Source organism: Leucoraja erinacea, chromosome 8, assembly GCF_028641065.1.
Source record: "Leucoraja erinacea ecotype New England chromosome 8, Leri_hhj_1, whole genome shotgun sequence".
Classification (NCBI taxonomy): domain Eukaryota; kingdom Metazoa; phylum Chordata; class Chondrichthyes; order Rajiformes; family Rajidae; genus Leucoraja; species Leucoraja erinaceus.
The window spans coordinates 64,222,093-64,242,059 of record NC_073384.1 but is presented as its reverse complement, the minus strand read 5'-3'; the positions used below and the strand labels follow the sequence as shown (position 1 = coordinate 64,242,059).

The 19,967-nt window shown below is 38.4% G+C and overlaps 1 protein-coding gene across 2 annotated transcripts in view; it reads left to right on the top strand.

Moving 5' to 3' along the window:
- LOC129699784 (serine/threonine-protein phosphatase 4 regulatory subunit 3-B) overlaps positions 1-16,569 on the top strand; it is a 63,967-nt gene extending 47,398 nt beyond the window's left edge. For both annotated transcript variants that reach the window (XM_055639869.1, XM_055639868.1), the window contains 3 exons: positions 2,733-2,914; positions 12,857-13,062; positions 13,521-16,569. In XM_055639869.1, the coding sequence (XP_055495844.1) occupies positions 2,733-2,914; positions 12,857-13,062; positions 13,521-13,616 (484 nt within the window). In that variant the 3' untranslated portion in view covers positions 13,617-16,569. The remainder of the gene's footprint in view (positions 1-2,732; positions 2,915-12,856; positions 13,063-13,520) is intronic.
- Positions 16,570-19,967: the final 3,398 nt, after the last annotated feature.

The following is a 19,967-nucleotide window of genomic DNA, read 5'->3' as shown; positions in this document are numbered from 1 at the left end:
GACTGGTTTACTGCTGCTATTTCTTACATTATATACGGTATAAAATTGGAAGGTATGGTTTTCTAAGGAGGCCTTGTTCCTCGGGTAATTGACTTTAATCGATTTCTACGTGCATTGAACCTAAAAAATAATCTCTGTTTTTACACAATGCTGTGTGCTTTGCGGTGCTTGCCTTCTGATCATGACAATGAGCCGCATATGGTGTGGTCAGGCATGTAAATTTTTTTAAGGAGTTCAGACAAATTTCAACTGAGAAATGGGTGAAGTACTGTAACAATAAGTACAAATGACAATGGGCTAGAAGTCAACTCGAGAAACACAAACTTTGAAGTAACTCAGCGGGCCAGGCAGCATTTCAGGAACACTTGAAACGATTGTTTCAGGTCGGGATTCCTCAGACTGATTGTGGTGGGATGGAGGGTGGAGGGGAGAGAAAACTAGAAAACAATGGGGGCAGAATAAATCTGGATGCAGGAGGTGGTTGGACAAAGGCCAGATATGAAAAGACAAAAAGCAAGAGATAAGTATAGATCGCAAGAAATTGCAGAGAATTATGGTCGCAGCCCAGACCATCACACAAACCAATCTCTATTCCATCAACTCCATCTACACTTCATGCTGACTCAGCAAGGCTAACAGCATAATCAAGGACTAGTCACGTCCCCACGTCCCCAACACTCCCTCTTCTCCCCTCTCTTATCAGGCATGAGGCACTGAAGTGTGAAAACACAGATCTCTAGATACAGGGGCAGTTTCTTCCCAGCTGTTATCAGGCACCTGAACCATCCTATCACTAACTAGAGAGAGGTCCTAACCTACCATCTACCCAATTGGAGAACTTTGCACTCTCTTTAATCTGACTTTTCTGGATATTATCTTGCACTAAATGTCATTGCTATACTGGGCGGCTTTATTGTAATCACGTATTATCTTTCAGCTGACTGAATAGCACGCAACAAAAAAGCTTTTTGCTGTAACTCAGTACACGTGACAATAAACTAAAGCAAACTAAGCCAAAAGGTCACTTATTTATGTTCTCCATGGCTGCTGCCTGACCTGCTGAGTTACTCCAGCACTTTGTCTTTTTTTAATAAACCATCATTCGCAGTTTGTTGTTTCTCCAAAGATCAACTCGATACTGACGTAATGTTTAAACTAGAAAAGTGTTAGAAGATTAAATATTTTAAATACATTGAGAAAATGTAGTTTCAATGCAAGTACAGACAATCCAAGGTTATAACAAAAACTGTTAATTTGTGACTTTCATTTGATTGTTCTGCAATTTGGGTTGGTGACAGTTATAATTGGTCAAAAAGCATGAGAAAATGTCAGCTGCAGTTTGATTCTGTTGGAAATAAATGTGCGCCACATGAATTTTTCAATGGGTTCTTTGCATTTGAATTGAAAACTAACTGGAAAAAGGTTTTCAATGGGAATAACTAGATAGGTAAAATAGATTGCATTAAGTCAATCCAGATTTTACATACCAACAAGTAATTGTTGCATGTCAGTAATGCATACAACACACTACATGGTGTTACTTCTGTACAGCAGCACTAACTGGCAGCACATGTCGGGTTGCGATATTAGGTGGAGCTTATAATAATAAAACACTAAATTGGTTAGTAAGTAAAGTAACCAATCTACATCTTTCCTTGTAAGAATAGAAAGTGAGACACATCTAAAATAAAGCGGTATATGAGGTCCTGGTAGCTCCAACACGGTATGAGGAATGCGGTCCGGGCCCCATTGATTTAGTGTGAGATGTTGTGATCTCAGCAATACGATACGCATGCTCAGCTCTGGCCAGGGTTAGTTCAGTATCACGGAGTAATTCATCACGGACTTTATCACTGAGGATCCCATCCACTAGTCTGTCACAGACGAGTTCATCACGCAGATTAGCAAAATGGCAGCGTGCAGCAATATGTTTCAGATCGCTGATGTGATTTCCCACAGGCACACCTTGTTGTTGGTTTTGAGCAAAAAATTTAGTACGTTCCAGTATGGAGTTGGCGCGAAGGTCACATAGCTGTCTGAATTTAGCGAGCAGAACGTCGGGATCATCAATAGTTTCAGCAGATACCATGATCTGATTGTTGTGATCCAGAACTGTGGGAGCAAAGTCGAATGCTCTGCTCGTTTGATAGCTTCTGGGCCAGCGACGTTGAGAAGTATAGAGGCACGGTGTTCTGGTGGAACGTTCGGATGAGCAGCATGGATGCAATGGTTGAAATTGCGCTCAAAAATCCGCCAACATTCAGCGACATCTGTGTCAAAAATCAGAGGGTCGGGTTTACGGAATGAACTGGCCATTAGCAACACGAGAAGAGGGACAAAACGGGTGAAAATAAAACACTGGAAATAAATTTAAAAAATATATAGTTAAATGGGGAGTCGGTTGACCTTGAATGAATCAAACATACTCACTGATCTGGTACAACAGTATTTATTGAGTAATGCATACAGCATATTACTTCTACTGTGCAGTAGCACTGACTGGCAGCACATGTCAGGTTGTGATAATATAAATGGTGTGGTAGTAGGCAAAGCTTATAATAATAAACACTACATTGGTTAGTAAGTAAAGTAAACAATCTACAGATATGTCCATTTGTGAACCTAACTTTAGGCAGATTGGAATCTGAGAAATTCAACATTACACTGATGTTATGGGGGGTTTTGCAGAACTTGTTAATTCATTGTTTGTATTGTGTGATTTTTAATTCAAGTGTGCCATCCATATTGCGTAATAATCGTTACCGGAGAGATGCACGAGCTTTGGATGATGATGAAGAGATGTGGTTTAATGAGGAAGAGGAAGAAGGAGAAGCTCTTGTACCCCATGTTGAGAAATCAAAACCTGACGATGACTATCCTGACAGTTATGGAAAATTTCTGGAGACGAAAAAGGGTACAATAACTTTTAGCCTTCTGACAGTACATTTTTATTTTAATGAACAGGATTTTCCTGTGGCAGTAAGCAGTATGCTTGGGTCTCCTAGCAATAACGTTTATGTTATGTTTATAAGAGGATAGGATTGGGACTGCCGTGAGAATGAGGAAGTTAAGAATATAAGAAAGAGGAGTGGAGTAGGTTATCTGACTCTTCCCGTCTGTTCAGCCTTTCATCAAGATCATGGCTGATATGCTATCTCAGTGCCAATTTCTAGTACTATTCCCTTATCCATCAAATCCCCGAATGTGTACATGTCTACTGGTTTCTTTGAAATGAACCCAACGACTGAGCCTCTATTTCCTTCCAAGTGAGAGAATTCCAAAGATGCAGCACCACCTTGAATGAGGAAATTTCTCTTCATTCTCGGTCCTAGTGGCATATCCCTTGTACTGAAACTATGCCCCTGGTCCTCGGCAAGAGGAAGTGTCTTCCCTGCATCTAACCTGTTCAAATCAGTCAGAATTTTGTAAATTTCAAGGAGATCTCCTCTCATTCTTCTAAACTCTAGAGAACACGTGCTTCATATAGTTGATTTCTCCTCATATAATTAGCATGTCATCTCTGGAACCAGTTTTGTGAATCTTTGCTGAAATCCCTCTACAGTAAACATGTCTTCTCTTGAGTAAAGAAAGCAAAACTGCACACAATACTGCAGATCTGGTTTCCAAGTTGTGTGTATTTACAATAAGGCTTCATTACTCCTAAATGTAATGGTTCCTTTTAAATATCAACATTACCTATTTGCTCATCATTTAATAAATCCTATCCTTTTCTGCTTTGTGCATCAGAGTTGATAAAGCTGCATGTTTCCACATTCTATTTGATTTCCTTAGTTATCACCCACTCACTGGATGTCCATAACTGTTAAAGATATGTCCATAACTTTTAAAGCCACTTTACACCCTTCAGTGTACCCACACTACCCCAAACAGTTCAGAATCATTACATAATTGACACAGATTGCAAAGAGCAAAGGCCCACTCATAATAATAGGTATGTTACAATACAGCAGCCGCACTGCAATTCTGCCACTGGCTGTGTGCGCGATTTTGCCGCGTTTGGGGGGGGGGTTAAAACGCGTTTTTTTTTTCCGTCCTGGTCCTTGATTATATTTTGTTGGAGTGCAAGATTTTGCTAAAGAATCGTTCCAACGGCCGTTCTGTGTGTTTTAAAAAATAATTCGCCCGACAAGTTAATCGCTGGAGTGATTTTAAAATCAGCTTCTGAAGCCAACAACGGGAACTGATTTTACGTAGGGGACAGGTAAAAGAAAGTTGTTTATTTATTTTTTTTTTTTCACTTAAATTTTTATTGATTTTTAAGAGATATAGACAAAACAGTGCAACACCATCACCATAAATAAAACAAAGTAAGAAAAACAGCAATCAAAATAAAAAAATAAGTAGATCGGGGGGGGAAAAAAATAAGTAAATAAATAAAAAAATTGGAAGACCGTGTGGTTCACTTACCAAATTAAAAAAAGAAAAAACATTACATTGATTAGTTATCTGGAGATAATTCAACATTCATACAAACATACCATCTAGTTCTATATAACGCAATCTTCCCATATCTAGCTCGGCATTTATCTAATTGGTGTCATGGCTCAAATAAACAGTCCATTTTTCCCAGATCTTCTCAAATTAATTCTCCTTGACTCTCAAGGAATATGTCAATTTCTCCATATTAAAGATGTATCGCACAATTTCTAACGACTGTTCCTGTTTTGGACTTTTTTCATTAAGCCACTGCCTGGTAAAGACCTTCTTACTTGCTGCAAGCAAAACTTTAATCAAATATGTATCTTGTATTTTTACACTATCTTTAATACGCACCAGATACATCACAGGGCAGGTATTTGGGATTTTATAACCCAAGATATTATTTACAGCTGCATTATCGTTTTCCCAGTATGACCTTATCTTTACACAGTTCCAGAAAATATGCGAGTGGTCTGCCTCCATACTCCACACAGCCTCCAACAGTGTTGTTGGACAGCAAGTTGTCTGCTTTTTATTTTGGGTGTTATAAAAAAGCGAGATAGATTCTTCCAGCAAAATTCTCTCCATACTAGTGAGCTTGTGGATGAACATTGTGTTTCACACATTTGATACCATTCTTCTTCTGTTATTTGAATCTTTAATTCTGCTTCCCATTTTGTTTTTATGTAGAGCGTTGATTCTCCCCCGCTTCCCACCAGAGCTTGGTAGAAAGCAGAGATGACCCGAGACCCCTTCTGTTTGTATGCATCCACAATCACCTTGATCACATTATTTGAAGTTTCATCTAGTTCTGGCCTTATCTCTTTTGTAAAGTAATCTCTTAATTGCAAGTATCTAAAAAAATCTTTGTTTTCGAGACCATACTTTGACTTTAAATCTTGGAAGCTCATAAACTCGCCATTTTCTGAAACTGTATACATTGCCGTTATGCCTTTTTGTGCCCATTCTTTGAATTTTGAATCATACACCCCTGGCTTAAACTTTGAGTCATATGCAAACCACTTCAATGTGTGAACCCCTCTTTTTAATTTGTATTTTTCCACTATAACATTCCATATTTCTAACGTAAATGCTACTATTGGATCCATAGCATGTCTCAAAGCCCCTCTCAGATATTTGTCTCCCACCAAAATCTGGGTCTGGTAACCCTGTATCTCCCTTTCCATTTCTTTCCATCGCGATTCATAATCAGGTCTACACCAACAAGCCAGAGGTCTGAGTTGAGCTGCATAAAAGTATTTCCTCAGATTTGGTAAAGCCATTCCACCCTTGCTTTTCGGCAGTTGAAGTGTTGTTAGTTTTATTCTTGGTTTTTTGCTATTCCAAATGAATCTAGAGATCATTTTATCCCAGGCTATGAATTTATCTCGGGGGACATTAATTGGGAGAGATTGGAATAAATATAGTAGTTTAGGTAGGATATTCATTTTTACCATTTGTATTCTGGCACTGAAGTCTAGAGGAAGGGTCGGCCATCTTTCAACATCCTTTTTGATGTTTTCTTCAATTTTGTTATAATTAGTTTCAAACAAGTTGGAAAGTGTTTTGGTTACAGTTACACCAAGATACTGCATCATTTTAGAGTTCCATTTCAGATTATATGCATCTCTGATTTGTTGGGATGGAGAATGATTGAATGAAAGAATTTGTGTTTTTGTTATATTCAATTTATACCCTGAGTAGTATCAAATAGGTTAATTAGATTTGGGAGACATATTTCTGGTCGTTCAAGAAAAATAATGATATAATCAGCGAAAAGACCAATTATATGTTCTTTCCCCCCTATTTTGACCCCCTGCAGGTCTTCTCTCTGCCTTATTGCTTGTGCTAAGGGTTCAATATACAAAATGAAAAGAGTAGGAGAAAGACAGCATCCTTGCCTTGTGCCCCTCTCTAACTGGATCCTTTTTGATATGTTTCCATTTACATTAATCCTAGCTGTAGGCTCCTGATATATTGTTTTAATACACCGAATTGCATCTTCATTGAAACTAAATCTCCTCAGTACTTCATGTAAGAATACCCAACTAACATTATCAAAGGCTTTTTCTGCATCTAAACTGACCAGGACCATATTTGTATCCTTTTTTTGAGCATTATCCACAATGTGGAGGGTTCTTCTAATATTATCCTGTGTTTGACGCCCCCGAATAAATCCAGTTTGGTCTTCATTAATCAGATCTGGTACAAAAGTCTTGAGTCTTTTGCAAATAATTGAGGTAAATAGTTTGTAGTCTACATTTAAAATTGAGATTGGCCTGAAATTTTTACATTGCTCTTTGTCTTTGCCTTCCTTGGGTAAAATGGTAATAATTGCTTCCTTCCATGATGGGGGAGCCCTGCCCTCTTTAAGGGTCCAGTTAAAGCAAGACAGGAGCAGAGGTGTTAGCTCTTTCTTAAAGGCCTTGTACCATTCTGGTGGAAACCCATCGTTGCCTGGTGATTTACTAGCCTTGAGTCTACTGATTCCAGCTTCCAGCTCCTTAACCGTAAATTGTGACGTAATGGTATTACTTTGTGTGTCACCAATGGATGGCAGATCAAGTGAGCTAAGAAAACTTCTCGTTGTCCTTTCGTCAGCTGATGGTGGTTTAGAATAGAGTTTCTTGTAGTATTCTTCAAATATTCTTTCTATCTCACCTGGCTCATGTGATAATTGATTGGTTTTAGGATCTCTTATTTTATGAATTATATTAGAGGCCTGCTGTTTATGCAGGCGTCTGGCCAGGAGTCTAGTTGCTTTTGGATCTGCTTCATAATAGGTCTGCTTTACGAATCTTGCCCTTTTTTCCATATCTCCCCTGAGGATCTCATCTATCTCCCCCCTTTTTTCCTTAATCTGTTTTAGTACCAACTGATCCTGTATGTTTTTATGTTTTTTCTCCAATTCTTTCAGTTTTTCTACTTTATGTTCATACGTAGCTAGCCGGGCCTTTTTTTGTGATGATGTCAGGGCGATCAGCTTTCCACGTATAACTGCCTTCATAGCATCCCACAGTATTACAGGATCCACATCCCCGTTATCATTCTCTTCTATGTACCTTTTTATCTCTTCCCTTATTTGTTCCACATTTGCCTTATTATTCAAAATGCCCACATTGAGCCTCCAAACAGTATTTATTTTTCTACTATTCAGGTGTACTGTCAAGCTGATTGCACTGTGATCAGATACATCTGCCACCCCGATTTTACACTCTGTGATCCTGTGACTTTCACCCATATTCATTAAAAAGTAGTCAATCCTGGAGTAGACTGAGTGAGGTACTGAATAGTGTGTGTAGTCCCTTTCTAAAGGGTGAAGTTCTCTGAAACATCAATTAGGCCCATTTCCTGTACTGATGTGTTAATGAACTTGGTCAGATGCATCTTGGGTTTTTTTTAGGCTTGTTGTATCCAAATTATGATTCATGACCACATTGAAGTCCCCTCCACATATCAAAATACCTTCAGTCTCTAAAGCAATAATGTCAAACATAAGAGTTTTGAAAAAACATTTGGTACTTTCTGGGGGGGGGGCATATACATTGATCAGTGTCACAACTTTGTTTTCCAACTTTCCTTTAACTAATACATACCTTCCCTCTTTGTCCTTGACTTCTTTATGGCATTCAAATTGGACTGCATTTGTAATAAGGATAGCCACTCCCCTCTTTTAGCTAGTTTTATAGGAACTATAGAATGCATTTCTAAAGCCAAAGCGTTTTAGTTTCTCATGTTCTTGTTGAGGCAGGTGGGTTTCTTGTAAAAATAGTACCTGGGCCTTTTCTTTTTTCAGTTTAGCCAGGACCTTGCTCCTTTTAACTGGATTATTCATCCCATTTACATTGAGTGACACCAATTTGATAGTATTACGTGACATTTAATTTACCTACTCCTGTCTTGCATTCATAAATCTCCAGATAACTTGAAACTGCAGGTCTGAACATCTGGACAACATGTGCCAAATAAAAAAAGAAAAAACAGTTGACTTCCAAGTAAGGGTGATCCCTTTCCACCCCGAGTCCCCGTTGGCAGGTATAGGGGAAAGCCTCCTCCCAGAGGGCCCCTCACTAGAGGTGAAACACTCCATTTCACGCATCCTAGTATCGTCCAACGTCATCCAATAGCACTTATTTTTTAGTCCAAAAGAATTTGTGACACAATAAAAGCTAGTTGGATGGGGTCTGCTCAGGCTCCTGTAGTCGCTCTCTTGCTGTCTCACTCATCTTCGCTCCTCTTTCCCAACTCTCTGCCATGTCAAAGCCTGGAGAAGACGCTCCATCTCTGGGTCCGCCAGCTCCTCAGCGCTGTAATCTGGTGTCTCCACGGAGTAGCCTCTCCTCAACTCCTGCGCTGCATCTTGTGCACTATGATATGTGCATGTTCCTGAGTCCCAGTGAATACTCATCTTGTCCAGCGGGGTCTGGAAGCGGACACCTCTCTCCTTCAGGGCCCTCTTTATTCCCTTATATGCCTTGCGCTTCTGGACAACCTCCGTTGCATAGTCGTGGTCAAATGATAGAGGTCGCCCGTCAATTATTATCTTCTTTCCCCAGGCCTTTTTGAATACCATTTCTTTGGTGTTAAACTCCAGGAAATTTACCACTATAGACCTAGGTGGTGAATTATCTTCCGGTTTGCGAGCCATGATCTGTGCGTGTGCTGGATCCGTACGTTGGTGTCCGTTATTACGAGTTCAGTTTTTAAACGTTGCTCCACAAATTCAGACATAGATTTGCCTTCTTTCTCTTCAGCCGTAAATGCGAATGTTATTTAGTCTAGACCGTCCTTCCAAATCAGTCAGTTTTTCTTGCATGGCTTTCTGTTTTTAATAGATTTAAACAGCACATTTTTCACAGCCATGTTAATTGTCTCAGCCTCTTCGATTCGTGCTTCAGCTTTATTTGGTCTAGTTTCATGGGCGTGGATTTGTTTGGAGTTTGCAGAAAGTTTATGATAAATTTCTTGCTTCAGTACTCTTGAGTTCGGTTTTCATGTCTTCTTTGATTTCTTCTTTAAATTTATGTAAGTCCACTTTATATTCAGTCCTGAAGTCATGTATTTCCTTACTGATATTGTGGAGCATTGAGCGCACGGTTTCTGCAGAGTCATCTTTTGAGCTTTGAGCTTTGTCCATCTCCGGTGAATTATTTCTTTCTCGTCCGTCACGTTTCTTTTAACTTCTAGTTGTCGCTCCCCCACTCATTCCAAAACAGAAAACTGTGAATTATGTGGCAATTAGTGAATTGAGGGAGGCTAGTTTTAAACTTGCTATCGGGAGCTCGTAATTAAGCAGCCACCTGCTCGCGTCGCCACCAGAAGTGAAAGTTGTTTATTTATATGGATAAAAGCGTTTCTTAAGATGCATTTAATTCACATTTTAAGTTGCGAAGTGGTGATTTTTTCCCCCGAAGAACCGGCAGTGTTTTTGCTGCCGATATGGGGGACTAAAATCACCGCAACGTTCCAAATGGTCGAGTTCCAGAAAAACCTATTCGCAAGCTGATTTAAATGGCCATTAATTTACAGGTATTAAACATTAAATTCCTTCCATTTGGCCTATAAACCCATGACAATGAGATTTAAAAATTATGTTATATTGTGAATTCTTGTGTGAATGTTATTTGGACACTTAAGCTATTTAAAAATGTCAACCTGTTCTTAAGAAATGGATAGATGTTTAGATCTAGTAATTGAATTTTGTAATTAGCTACAATTAGGTAACTAACTAATTATATGCTTTAATTTCAAGTCATCTAAGTACGATTGTTTCATATTTGTTTCAGAATGCTTCAATCTATAATAACTGAACATTTCTTTCAGTTCTCTTAATTTTTAAGAACGTTATGGGCTTTTGACTGTTCTCGATCACAGCTTTTGTGTTAAGTCAATGAAAAAGCAATAGGGAACAAGATGCTAATTTCCGAGTATGAAAATGGCCATAACTTTTTAAATACTGAAGATATGAAAGTGAATTAGGTGTCAAATTAAACTTCTTTTTATGCTTTATCTGATGGGATAAATTAAAGACTTGATTTTTAAAATCTCAAAATTTTGCAACATTGCTAATAATAGTCTGACATTCTGAAAAGGATCTGTTTTTCTAATAACCAATTCTCAACTCTTATCAGTGCTTGCATTAAACCCCAGTGTTCTGGGAACGTGTCCAAAATCTTCCAGAAATCCAAATACATCACATCGGCTGGTTATCCTTTTATTATTCTAGCAGATTAGTCGAAGATGATTTTCTTACATTGACTGCTTAATTCCATTGATCTCTTCAAAGGGTTCTGTTAATACAATTATAGATTCCAATATTTTCCCCACCTCTAACGTTAGGAGTAACAGTTTCGGTAATTCCCTGTTTACTCTTTCCCCTTTCTTAAAATAGTGGAGTCTTATTTGTCACCCTCCAATCCACAAGAATAATTCCAAAATCTATAGAACCCAGGGCATTGACAATCTATTAAGCCACTTTTTTCAAATGTCTGGGTTGTAGATGGTGTTCCAAGCGCAACTTGTTTAGTATTACTTTTTGACTCGTACTTAGTTCTTTCATTCCATATTCTTGCTGGATCTTTGCCCGTCTAATGTATTTATCAAGTTTTCTGTGTCTCTTGTGAAGACAAACATGAAATTTAATCCTCTACCATGTCTTTATTCTCCAATATGGATTACTGTGATCCTGCAGGGATTCAGCTTTTTATCTACCTGTGAAAGCTGTTGGCAGTCAGATTTTGTTGTCTAGCAGTGGAGTCTCATATTCTATCTTGTTTTACTTATCAATTTATTTGTTTACTTTTGAGTTTAAAATGCTCCCTGTCATCAGGCATGCGAGTATTTCTGATAACTTCAGAAACCTCTTCCTTAGATTTTATTAGATTTTGATTTGATTTTATTATTCATCGATTAATCAATTTTCTGTTTAGGGTTTTATGCCTTAATGCATAAATTGTGCCAATTGATTGAGATAAAGCTGGAGCCAAATAGCAAGGCCCTGAGTGGAGATGTGGCCTTGTGTGATATGACTGGATCATGTGGGCTTTCTATAAATTCTACCCATGAAAATATTCTGGAAATTCTTTGCCTTTAGGCAAAGTCCCACTACTAGTCATTTATTTTTCTCCAAAATGTAGTTAAAGGCATATTACTAATAATAATTTTCAATAATTACATTGATAGTTCAATTTATTAATCATTTGTGTTTAACTAGATTTGGAAAGAAATTGACTAGGAACTGGACTTGGCCATCAGACAAAGTTTTTCCAGAATATTTTCATGGGTGGAAATTCTAGACTGCATACATCATCCAATTTCATCACATGAAGCCCCGTAACTACTCAAGCACTTGCTATGTGTAGGAAGGAACTGCAGATGCTGGTTTATACGAAGATAGACACAAAGTGCTGGAGTAACTCAGCGGGTCAGGCAGCATGTCTGGAGAAAAGGAATACGTGGCGTTTCGGGTCGGAACACTTCCTCAGGTGTTCTGACCCGAAAAGTCACCTATTCCTTTTCTCCAGAGGTGTTGCCTGATCTGCTGAGTTACTCCAGCACTTTGTGTCTATCTTCAAGCACTTGCTAATTGGTTCTCGGATGGTCTCAGCCAGTGAATGTATCTGTGATATCAACATACTTCAGGGTGAATATGGGTTGCAGAGTCCACTCAGTTACATTGGGTATTTGTGCCAATAGAAAAATGTACGTGATCTTAAAAATGCAGTGCAGTCGTGGCAGTGGTAGAGCTGCTGCTTCACAGCGCTATAGATCCGGGTTCGATCCTGACCTTTGATGCTATCTGTGTGGAGTTTGCACGTTCTCCCTGTGACCATGTTGATTTTTCTCCGGGTGCTCCCGTTTCCTCCAGCATTCCAAAGATATGCAGGTTTGTGGGTTAATTGGCTTCTGTAAACGCCCCTAGTGTGTAGGTTGCAAAACTGGGATAACATAGGACCAGTGTACAGGTGATTGATGACCGGCGTGGACGTTGGGTCGAAGGGCCTGTTTCCGTGCTGTATCTCTACACACCTTGACTTGCATGCTGTCACAGGGTAATTTCTAGCCCAAGTAATAATATTGAATTATAAAGTGCTAAATGGGTGTTCAACTAAATTTTCATCCTGCTTATGGTCTTCAATATGAATGCATAATTCCATTGCTTTATCCTATCCTTTCTCCCAAAATGCATCACCAAACCCAAGCAGAAAACTACTGCTTATTTCAATAGTCTGTATTCTTATGGTGTGATTTTTTTTTTTTCTTTTTTTTTTTTTCCCCTTTCATTTATCCTCTGTAAACTAGTCCAAAGCACTAATATATTGATTTTATATTCTTGTTGAAAAGAGCCAGAATCTTGGCAAATTGTTTAACTCCCAGAAATTGGTTCTGTCCAAGCTCATTGATATTTCTTCCCTAGCTAAAGAAAGTGAAGACAAGGAAAACCTTCCAAAGCGATCATCAAGTCCCAGCTTTAAGTTTACATTTTCACACACTTGTCCATCCAGTACAGCAAATGGAACCAATGGCACCAATGGTAAATCATCAGCAGCTCAGACCACTCCAGCCACTTCTACTAGTTCTTCGTCAAAGCATACCAGTCCAACTACTGCAGTGACAACAAAGGTTTGGATACTCTTCAATGTGCTGAAAATCTACCTTGTAAATCAATTACCAAACTTGTTAATTCTAAGAGCATATTTTTTTGTAATTTGACTTCTAGGCTTTGGAAAGTGAAATTATCTTACTTCAGATTAGGGAAATACATTGATTTGAGTTTTTAAAAGAAATTTAAATAAAGTCTCCACTATACTGGCATAGTTTTCTTCTGCCTTTGCAAGTCATATTAAAAATAGTAGATTTATTTATGTAATTGTGAATGAGGTAAAAATAAACTGTCATGCAATTCAAGCTGTGTTTTGACCATGATACCATTTCATTGGCTCACTATTCTTACTCACATTTTTCTAAAAGTACTCGGGGTATTACTTCTTGTTACTTAGATTAGGTGCAAATCATTTCCTTTTAGTTGTTGGTCCGTACTTTTCTCTAAAAATAGTGTTTTCTTTTCTGAATTACTTCAGGGAGGTCTTGTGGGACTTGTAGATTATCCTGATGACGAGGAAGAAGAGGAGGAAGAAGAAGCATCACCGAGAAAACGACCTAGACTCGGCTCATAATCGATGCATTGACTTACTTTGGGATCTGATACAATGGTGCAACTGTTCCATGAGCATCGGGTCTTAATCAGGAAAGGCTTCTTTACTGTGAAAACAGGAGATGCAAATAAGGAGTAGCAAACAGTGTGCTTCAACCAGAGGGTTTGAGTTCTACATGGCAACAGTATGCAAATGAAGAACTGGATCTCTCTGGAATAAAGTTGGAAAGGCAAACTAGCCAATAAGGCTGGTAGGACTAGCAGTTAGTAATTGGGAGTTGATTGACAGTATCCCAAATGGGGAAGAGACTGATTTGGGGTGGGTTAGGGAAAGCTTGAACAAGGCAGCAAAAGTTCCACCAAATTGTTTTGGTCTTCACCAGGAAACCAAAACTGGAATATGCACAGAGTATCATTTGGAAGCCTTCACATTCTGAAATGAATTAAGTGCAATTCCACATGTATATCCTCTACTTTTCCTTGTTTGCCTCCAATTCCATGTTTATATTGTGTGAAGAGAGGAAACCTGCCAATATATTTCTACGTAGAAGGATCTAAAGCTACTATTGGGACCATAATGATGAATTGCTGTCATATTCATTGGATCTTGGTACATCCACTGGGCCTGTTCAGCAACTTCAAATCAAAATGGTGAATGGTTGGAAAAGCACAAGAGTACGTACCTCAGTTAGATACTGTGTGACAGACAGTTTTGCCAGCCTGTATGGTAATAGCTGATGCTGGTGGTTGCAGCAAAAAGGGTTATGAGAAAAGCTACTGTTAGATCATTTGCAGATTATATATTGTGGAATTTTTGGTTTGCGATGTTCCCAGCCCGAACATACTACTAAAGAGAGAAAATTTTATCCCATATGATTTTTATGTATATTTTTGGCTATTGTATTGCAGAATAACTTTTCATTGTAATTGATAATAATGGAGTTACCTCTGGGGAACACTAATTTTTACAGAAAACTGACCATAATGCTGGGAGCTTCCTAGAAAGCTGCACCAAAACATGAATTTAACTAGTCTGCCTTTGCCCTGTTAGTCACAATTTCTTGGTGAAATATTAATTAAGATTCAAGCACAATAAAAGGCTTGCTCAGTTCCAGATGTTTTTATTGCACAGTATACTGTTTTGATCGTTTTTAACGCAGTGGTTAACGCGGGTTGTTAAACCAGCTGTAGCCAAATCAGCCAACTGGCAATCTGAGATAAGCCTGAGGACATTACAAACTGAAATCAAACCTTTTTTTAAAACAAGAGCTTTTTTTTGGAAGTCATCCACGTCCCTTGATATTTTTGGAAGTTTTGTAGCTCAACGTAAACATTCTTTGGAAGGAGTGGCCTATCTGTCATATAGATACAAAGTATAATTTTTCCATAAGACAGAAGTTTATTTTGTATGGATGAATAACCACCACTGTAACTGTTATTTTACACTGTACACATGTTGATATTAATGAGGCTATGTAAGATTCAGGAATTAAAATGTGACCTTGTAATTCCATAAACATAATGCTGTTGTGTCTATTTTCTGGTAAAAGTAATGAACTTTTTTGGTGCTGAATTGTAAACTAAGAATTAATTAATTGTTCCTTGGACCGTTTGTTTTAAACAAAATATTATATTTATAGGATTATGCACAGTATTTAAAAGATAAGCCAAAGCAGAACTAAGTGTGTTTGTTAATCAAAATTAATTTTCATTTTTATCACATGGTTACTTTATTTGGGTGACTGCCTATTATCTACTGGTTTAGTTTCCAAATACGATTAACTTTAAGATCTATTCTGTAATTGTCTCATTTGGTATTTTAATTCTGTCGGCTTCAGATGTGATCTCCGTCAATTACATTTTGCATGCACAGCACCGAGTGTTCATGGATAGGAGCAGAACACTGTTTTCTGAACACGAGCAAACTAAAGTATTTCTAATTTAAAAATGAAAGTGACATTTGTGATCAACTACATTGTAATTTAAATACCATTCACTTTAAAAAAAAAAATTAACAGCAAAACACAATTTCTGAGGTTTCTTGTTAATTTTATATCGAGCAACCTCAATTTTTAAGTTTTTGTATATTTAAAATAACAGCATTTTTAACTAGCTTATTAGCAATGTGTTTCCCTCCGTCTTTGGAGTATGAATTATTCTTAACTCTATTGTCATTAGTTGAATTTTCTCCCTAAACAATTTTTGTTTAAAGGCATTCTTAAAATATGTGTCACTTGGATAATGTAGTTCAACTACATATTTTTATATCTCAATTGAAATAATACTCAAACATGCTTGTTTCATTTTTCATTTCTTAACACATGGTCCACAATTTCTCAGTTGGACACAGTGTGCTGTGAGCAACAGTTTAATAGAATTTGTTACATCAATCTTTTATAAACCAAACATTAGATAAATTCTGTTAAACTGCTTGATTATTATTAGTCCATAAAATTAAAGACATTTTAGCTCCAGTAGCGAATTCTGTAGCTCGAGATAATGAAGTAAGTTAAAATGAAAATCCTGATTAGCATTATCTTTTGTTTGCACTTTAATTTCTCATTAATACAGTTTTCTACATTTTATACAATTCTAAAAGTTAACTCGGCTTTCCATTGCATTCCTGTAACTTGTCATACTAAATTATTTTAATTATTACTGCACTTTATGGGAAGACTTTTCAGCATTGGTTTTTCTAGTTTTAAAGAAGGGCATTGGTCTAGGCAATGATTTGCGTATTTTAGTTCTGATTATGTTTTTAATTCATAATATGTTGTGCAAATTCCAATTTATTTGAGTGTTTACCTGAGTACATATAATTGCTTTAAAATATTGTGTTATAGTTCTGTCTTATTAGAACTGTTAAATATTTCCCAGTTAAATGAATTTTGCTGTCACAATACTGATCTAACAAGGGAATTTTATTAAATTATTTAATTGAAAGTTGCTTAATAAAATCAAGTTATTTCACTGTACTACTTGACCCCAGTTTTTGAGTGAGGATTTGAGAGTAATTTGTTTCCCAACGCAAGCCTGGAAAATTAAATATGGTAAATATAGAAAAATAGGTGCAGGAGTAGGCCATTCGGCCTGTTGAGCTAGCACCACGATTCAACATGATTATGGCTGATTATCTAAAATCAGTACCCCGTTCCTGCTTTTTCCCCATATCCCTTGATTCCTTTAGCCCCAAGTGCTAAATCTAACTCTCTTGAAATAATGTCTCGGGTAAAGCACTGTTAACCTTGCACACTTGGGACTTTGGTGCTGCCGGATTGGCAGATTTTCCAGATTGTTGGATGCTGTTCTAATTAATATTCCACCATTCTCAATTCACTTTTATTAAGGTGTTTTGCAGTACAGTAGTATAATACATTTGAGTAAATGAAAGTGAATTTTGAGGAAGCATGAAAAATGCACCCACATAATTATCATGGGACACAGCTAACCATGTGAGCGCAGAAGATGTAACCAAGTAGGTTTAAAGGAATCCTCTTGGGGATCAGTACCTGGCAAACCCAAATGCCAAACCTTTGTGGGCTTTGAAAAAAACAAATATTGCAATGTCATATTAAGAAAAGGATGTAACAGAGGTTAACTGGATTATTTGACATATGTGAGCACGTATTTGATTGATTGTTTTGGTGATCAGAGATAAATTTCAACTTTTCCTGATATTTTACTGAATCTTTATATTATTGATAGAAAAGGTGATTTAAGTATACAACCAGTCAAATTGGGATTTCAATTCTACAAGTTTGAATTGAGGCCATTTTAAAATGTCTATTTAGCACAAAAGTATTTTCCCCCATTATTGCAGATTTATAATGTGGTCGTTATTACATGGGAAATGTGGCAAAAAATATCTGTATTTCAAGTAGCTGTCGGATAGTGGTTGCAGTGTGGTTCTCCTCCATTCATAGTATATAGGGTGCAACTAGGTCGGACATCATTTATTGTATATCCTGTTTAAAAGATGGAACAAGGGACCTCAATGAAATTCCTGACAGGATCAGACTGACTAGGATGTATCTGAGGGGCAGAAATAGGGGACAACCCAAGGATATGGGAGTTGGCTATTTAGGACTGAAGTAATGAGAGATTTATTCACCCAAAGAATTGTGAGCCTGCGGAATTCTCTACTTCAGAAGACAGTTGAGGTCACATCATTAAATATATTCAAGATATATTTCTTAAGGAAAGCGATATATGGGTAGGAAGTAGGAATTCGGTACCGAGACACAAAATGCTAGAAACACTCAGCAGGTGAGGTATCACCTGGAAAGAAACATAACATTTCAGGTCAACTACCTTTCAGAAATGCGGTGATATCTTTGACACGTTAACTTTCCTTTATTCCACAGATGCTGCCTGACCTACAGAGTGCAACCTTTTGTGAGGGTTTTCTTTACAGATCTCCAGCATCAGCAGTTTTTTGATTTAACAGTTTTCATTTAAATAATTTTATTTGAAGGGCTGAGCAGCCTTAGGAGTAGGCCATTCAGCCCCGGTTTCTGGGCTGAACTGCGATCTTGCTGCAGTACATGGTTTAAAGATGATTCCAGAGTACTTAAAGGTCACACATTCCAGGGGTTCCCCTAACAGCAATGTAGGAACTGTTATACTTTTCAAAATCAGAATAATGTGGACGCAATGGAAAAGTTTAAGACGGCAGTGAGGCAGCTGAGACAGTTTTAAGATTGATTGTGGAGCCAGACAGAACTGCAGCAAGAAAGTTTATGAGCCATTTGATTGCTGCCCATAGGGAGGGAAGGTGTAGCATTGAACACAACTGGCAAGCTTACCTCAACCTATTCAAGGCTAGGCAGTCATAATTATTTTTAAAAGTTTAAGGGTTTCAAAGCCTTGGGGCGGTACAGTGGCAGCGGGTAGAGCTGCTCTCACATTGCCAGAGACCAATGTACAATCCTGACCTCGGATGCTGCTGTCTGTGTGGAGTTTGCACATTCTCTCTTGACTGCATGGGTTTCATCTCGGTGCTCCAGCTCCTCCCACATCCCAAAGATGCACAGGTTTGTAGATTAATTGGCCACTTTAAATTGCGTGTGTCGGGAGTGGATGCGAAAATGAGATAACATACAATGCGTTAATGTAATGAGTTAAATGCATGATCGATGGTCGGCGAGGACCCGGTGGGTCGAATGGCTTATTTTCCATAGACACAAAATGCTGGTAACAGCAGATCTGGCAGAATTTCTGGAGAAAAGGAATGTGTTGTTTCGGGTCAGAAGCCTGCTGTATCTAAACTAAACTTAAAAACTCAATTCTTTAGCCAGACAATATAGCTATCAACTTGAAGTCTGTGAAACTATTTTTGCCCCCTTTGTTAGCATGATCCCGAAGATTAAGATGCATGGGATCCATGGTGACTTGGTCATTTGGATTCAGAGGTGACATACTCATAGAAAACAGGGTTGTGGTGGAAGGCTGTTATTCTGCTTAGAGGTCTGCGACTAGTGGGAGCTCCACAGGGATCTGCGCTGAGACCTGTTGTTCGTGATATACATTAATGGATTAATTAGCAAGTTTACAAACTACACAAATTGCTGGTGCATACCATGAGAAAAGTTATAGTATACATAGGGATATAGATCAGCTATAGAAATGGGAGGAGAAATGGTAGATGGATTTTAATCTGAGCAAGTCTGAGATGTTGCACATTGGGAGGTCGAATGTGGGGGATCAGTGTAGTTATTGGAGACCACCAGGGGTGCCGCACGATTGGGAACCCAGCCAGCAGTTTTTTCATCTTTTTTTGTTCTTTTTAGTGTGTTTAAAAGGTTTGTGTAAATGTTCTCGTTTGATTTATGTGGGGGGAGGGAGAGGGGGTCGGGGGAAACTTTTTTTCCACTCTTGCCTTGCGAAAGATGCAATTGTTTTCTGGATTGTATCTCCTGGAGCTGGAGGCCTATTCGGACTGACTTTGGGCCTCACCGTGGGGTGTGGACTTACCATCGGTGCTGATCCCCCGCCTGGGATCACTCCCACCACGGCCTGCGGACCTTACCATCGAGAGCCCGCAGTCTCGAGTAGAGACCGTAGATGTCGGGAGCTTCAACGACGCAGAAGGTTTGACCAGCCTCAACCCAGGATCCGATCGTTCGGCGCGGGGAGCTGACATCCCCCAGTGTCGGAGCTTGATCGCCCTGACGCAGAGTGACCGAACGCCACCGGCTACGGGAGGCAAGATGGTCCCGTCAGCGGAAGGCTTGAGGCACCCGAACACGGAGTGCAAAGGAAAGAGATTGACTCCCGTAGCCTTAAATGTAGAACAAAGAAGGGAAGAGATTGAACTTTTTTTCGCCTTTCATCAAAGTGAGGAATGTGGAGGAGTCACTGTGGTGGATGTTTA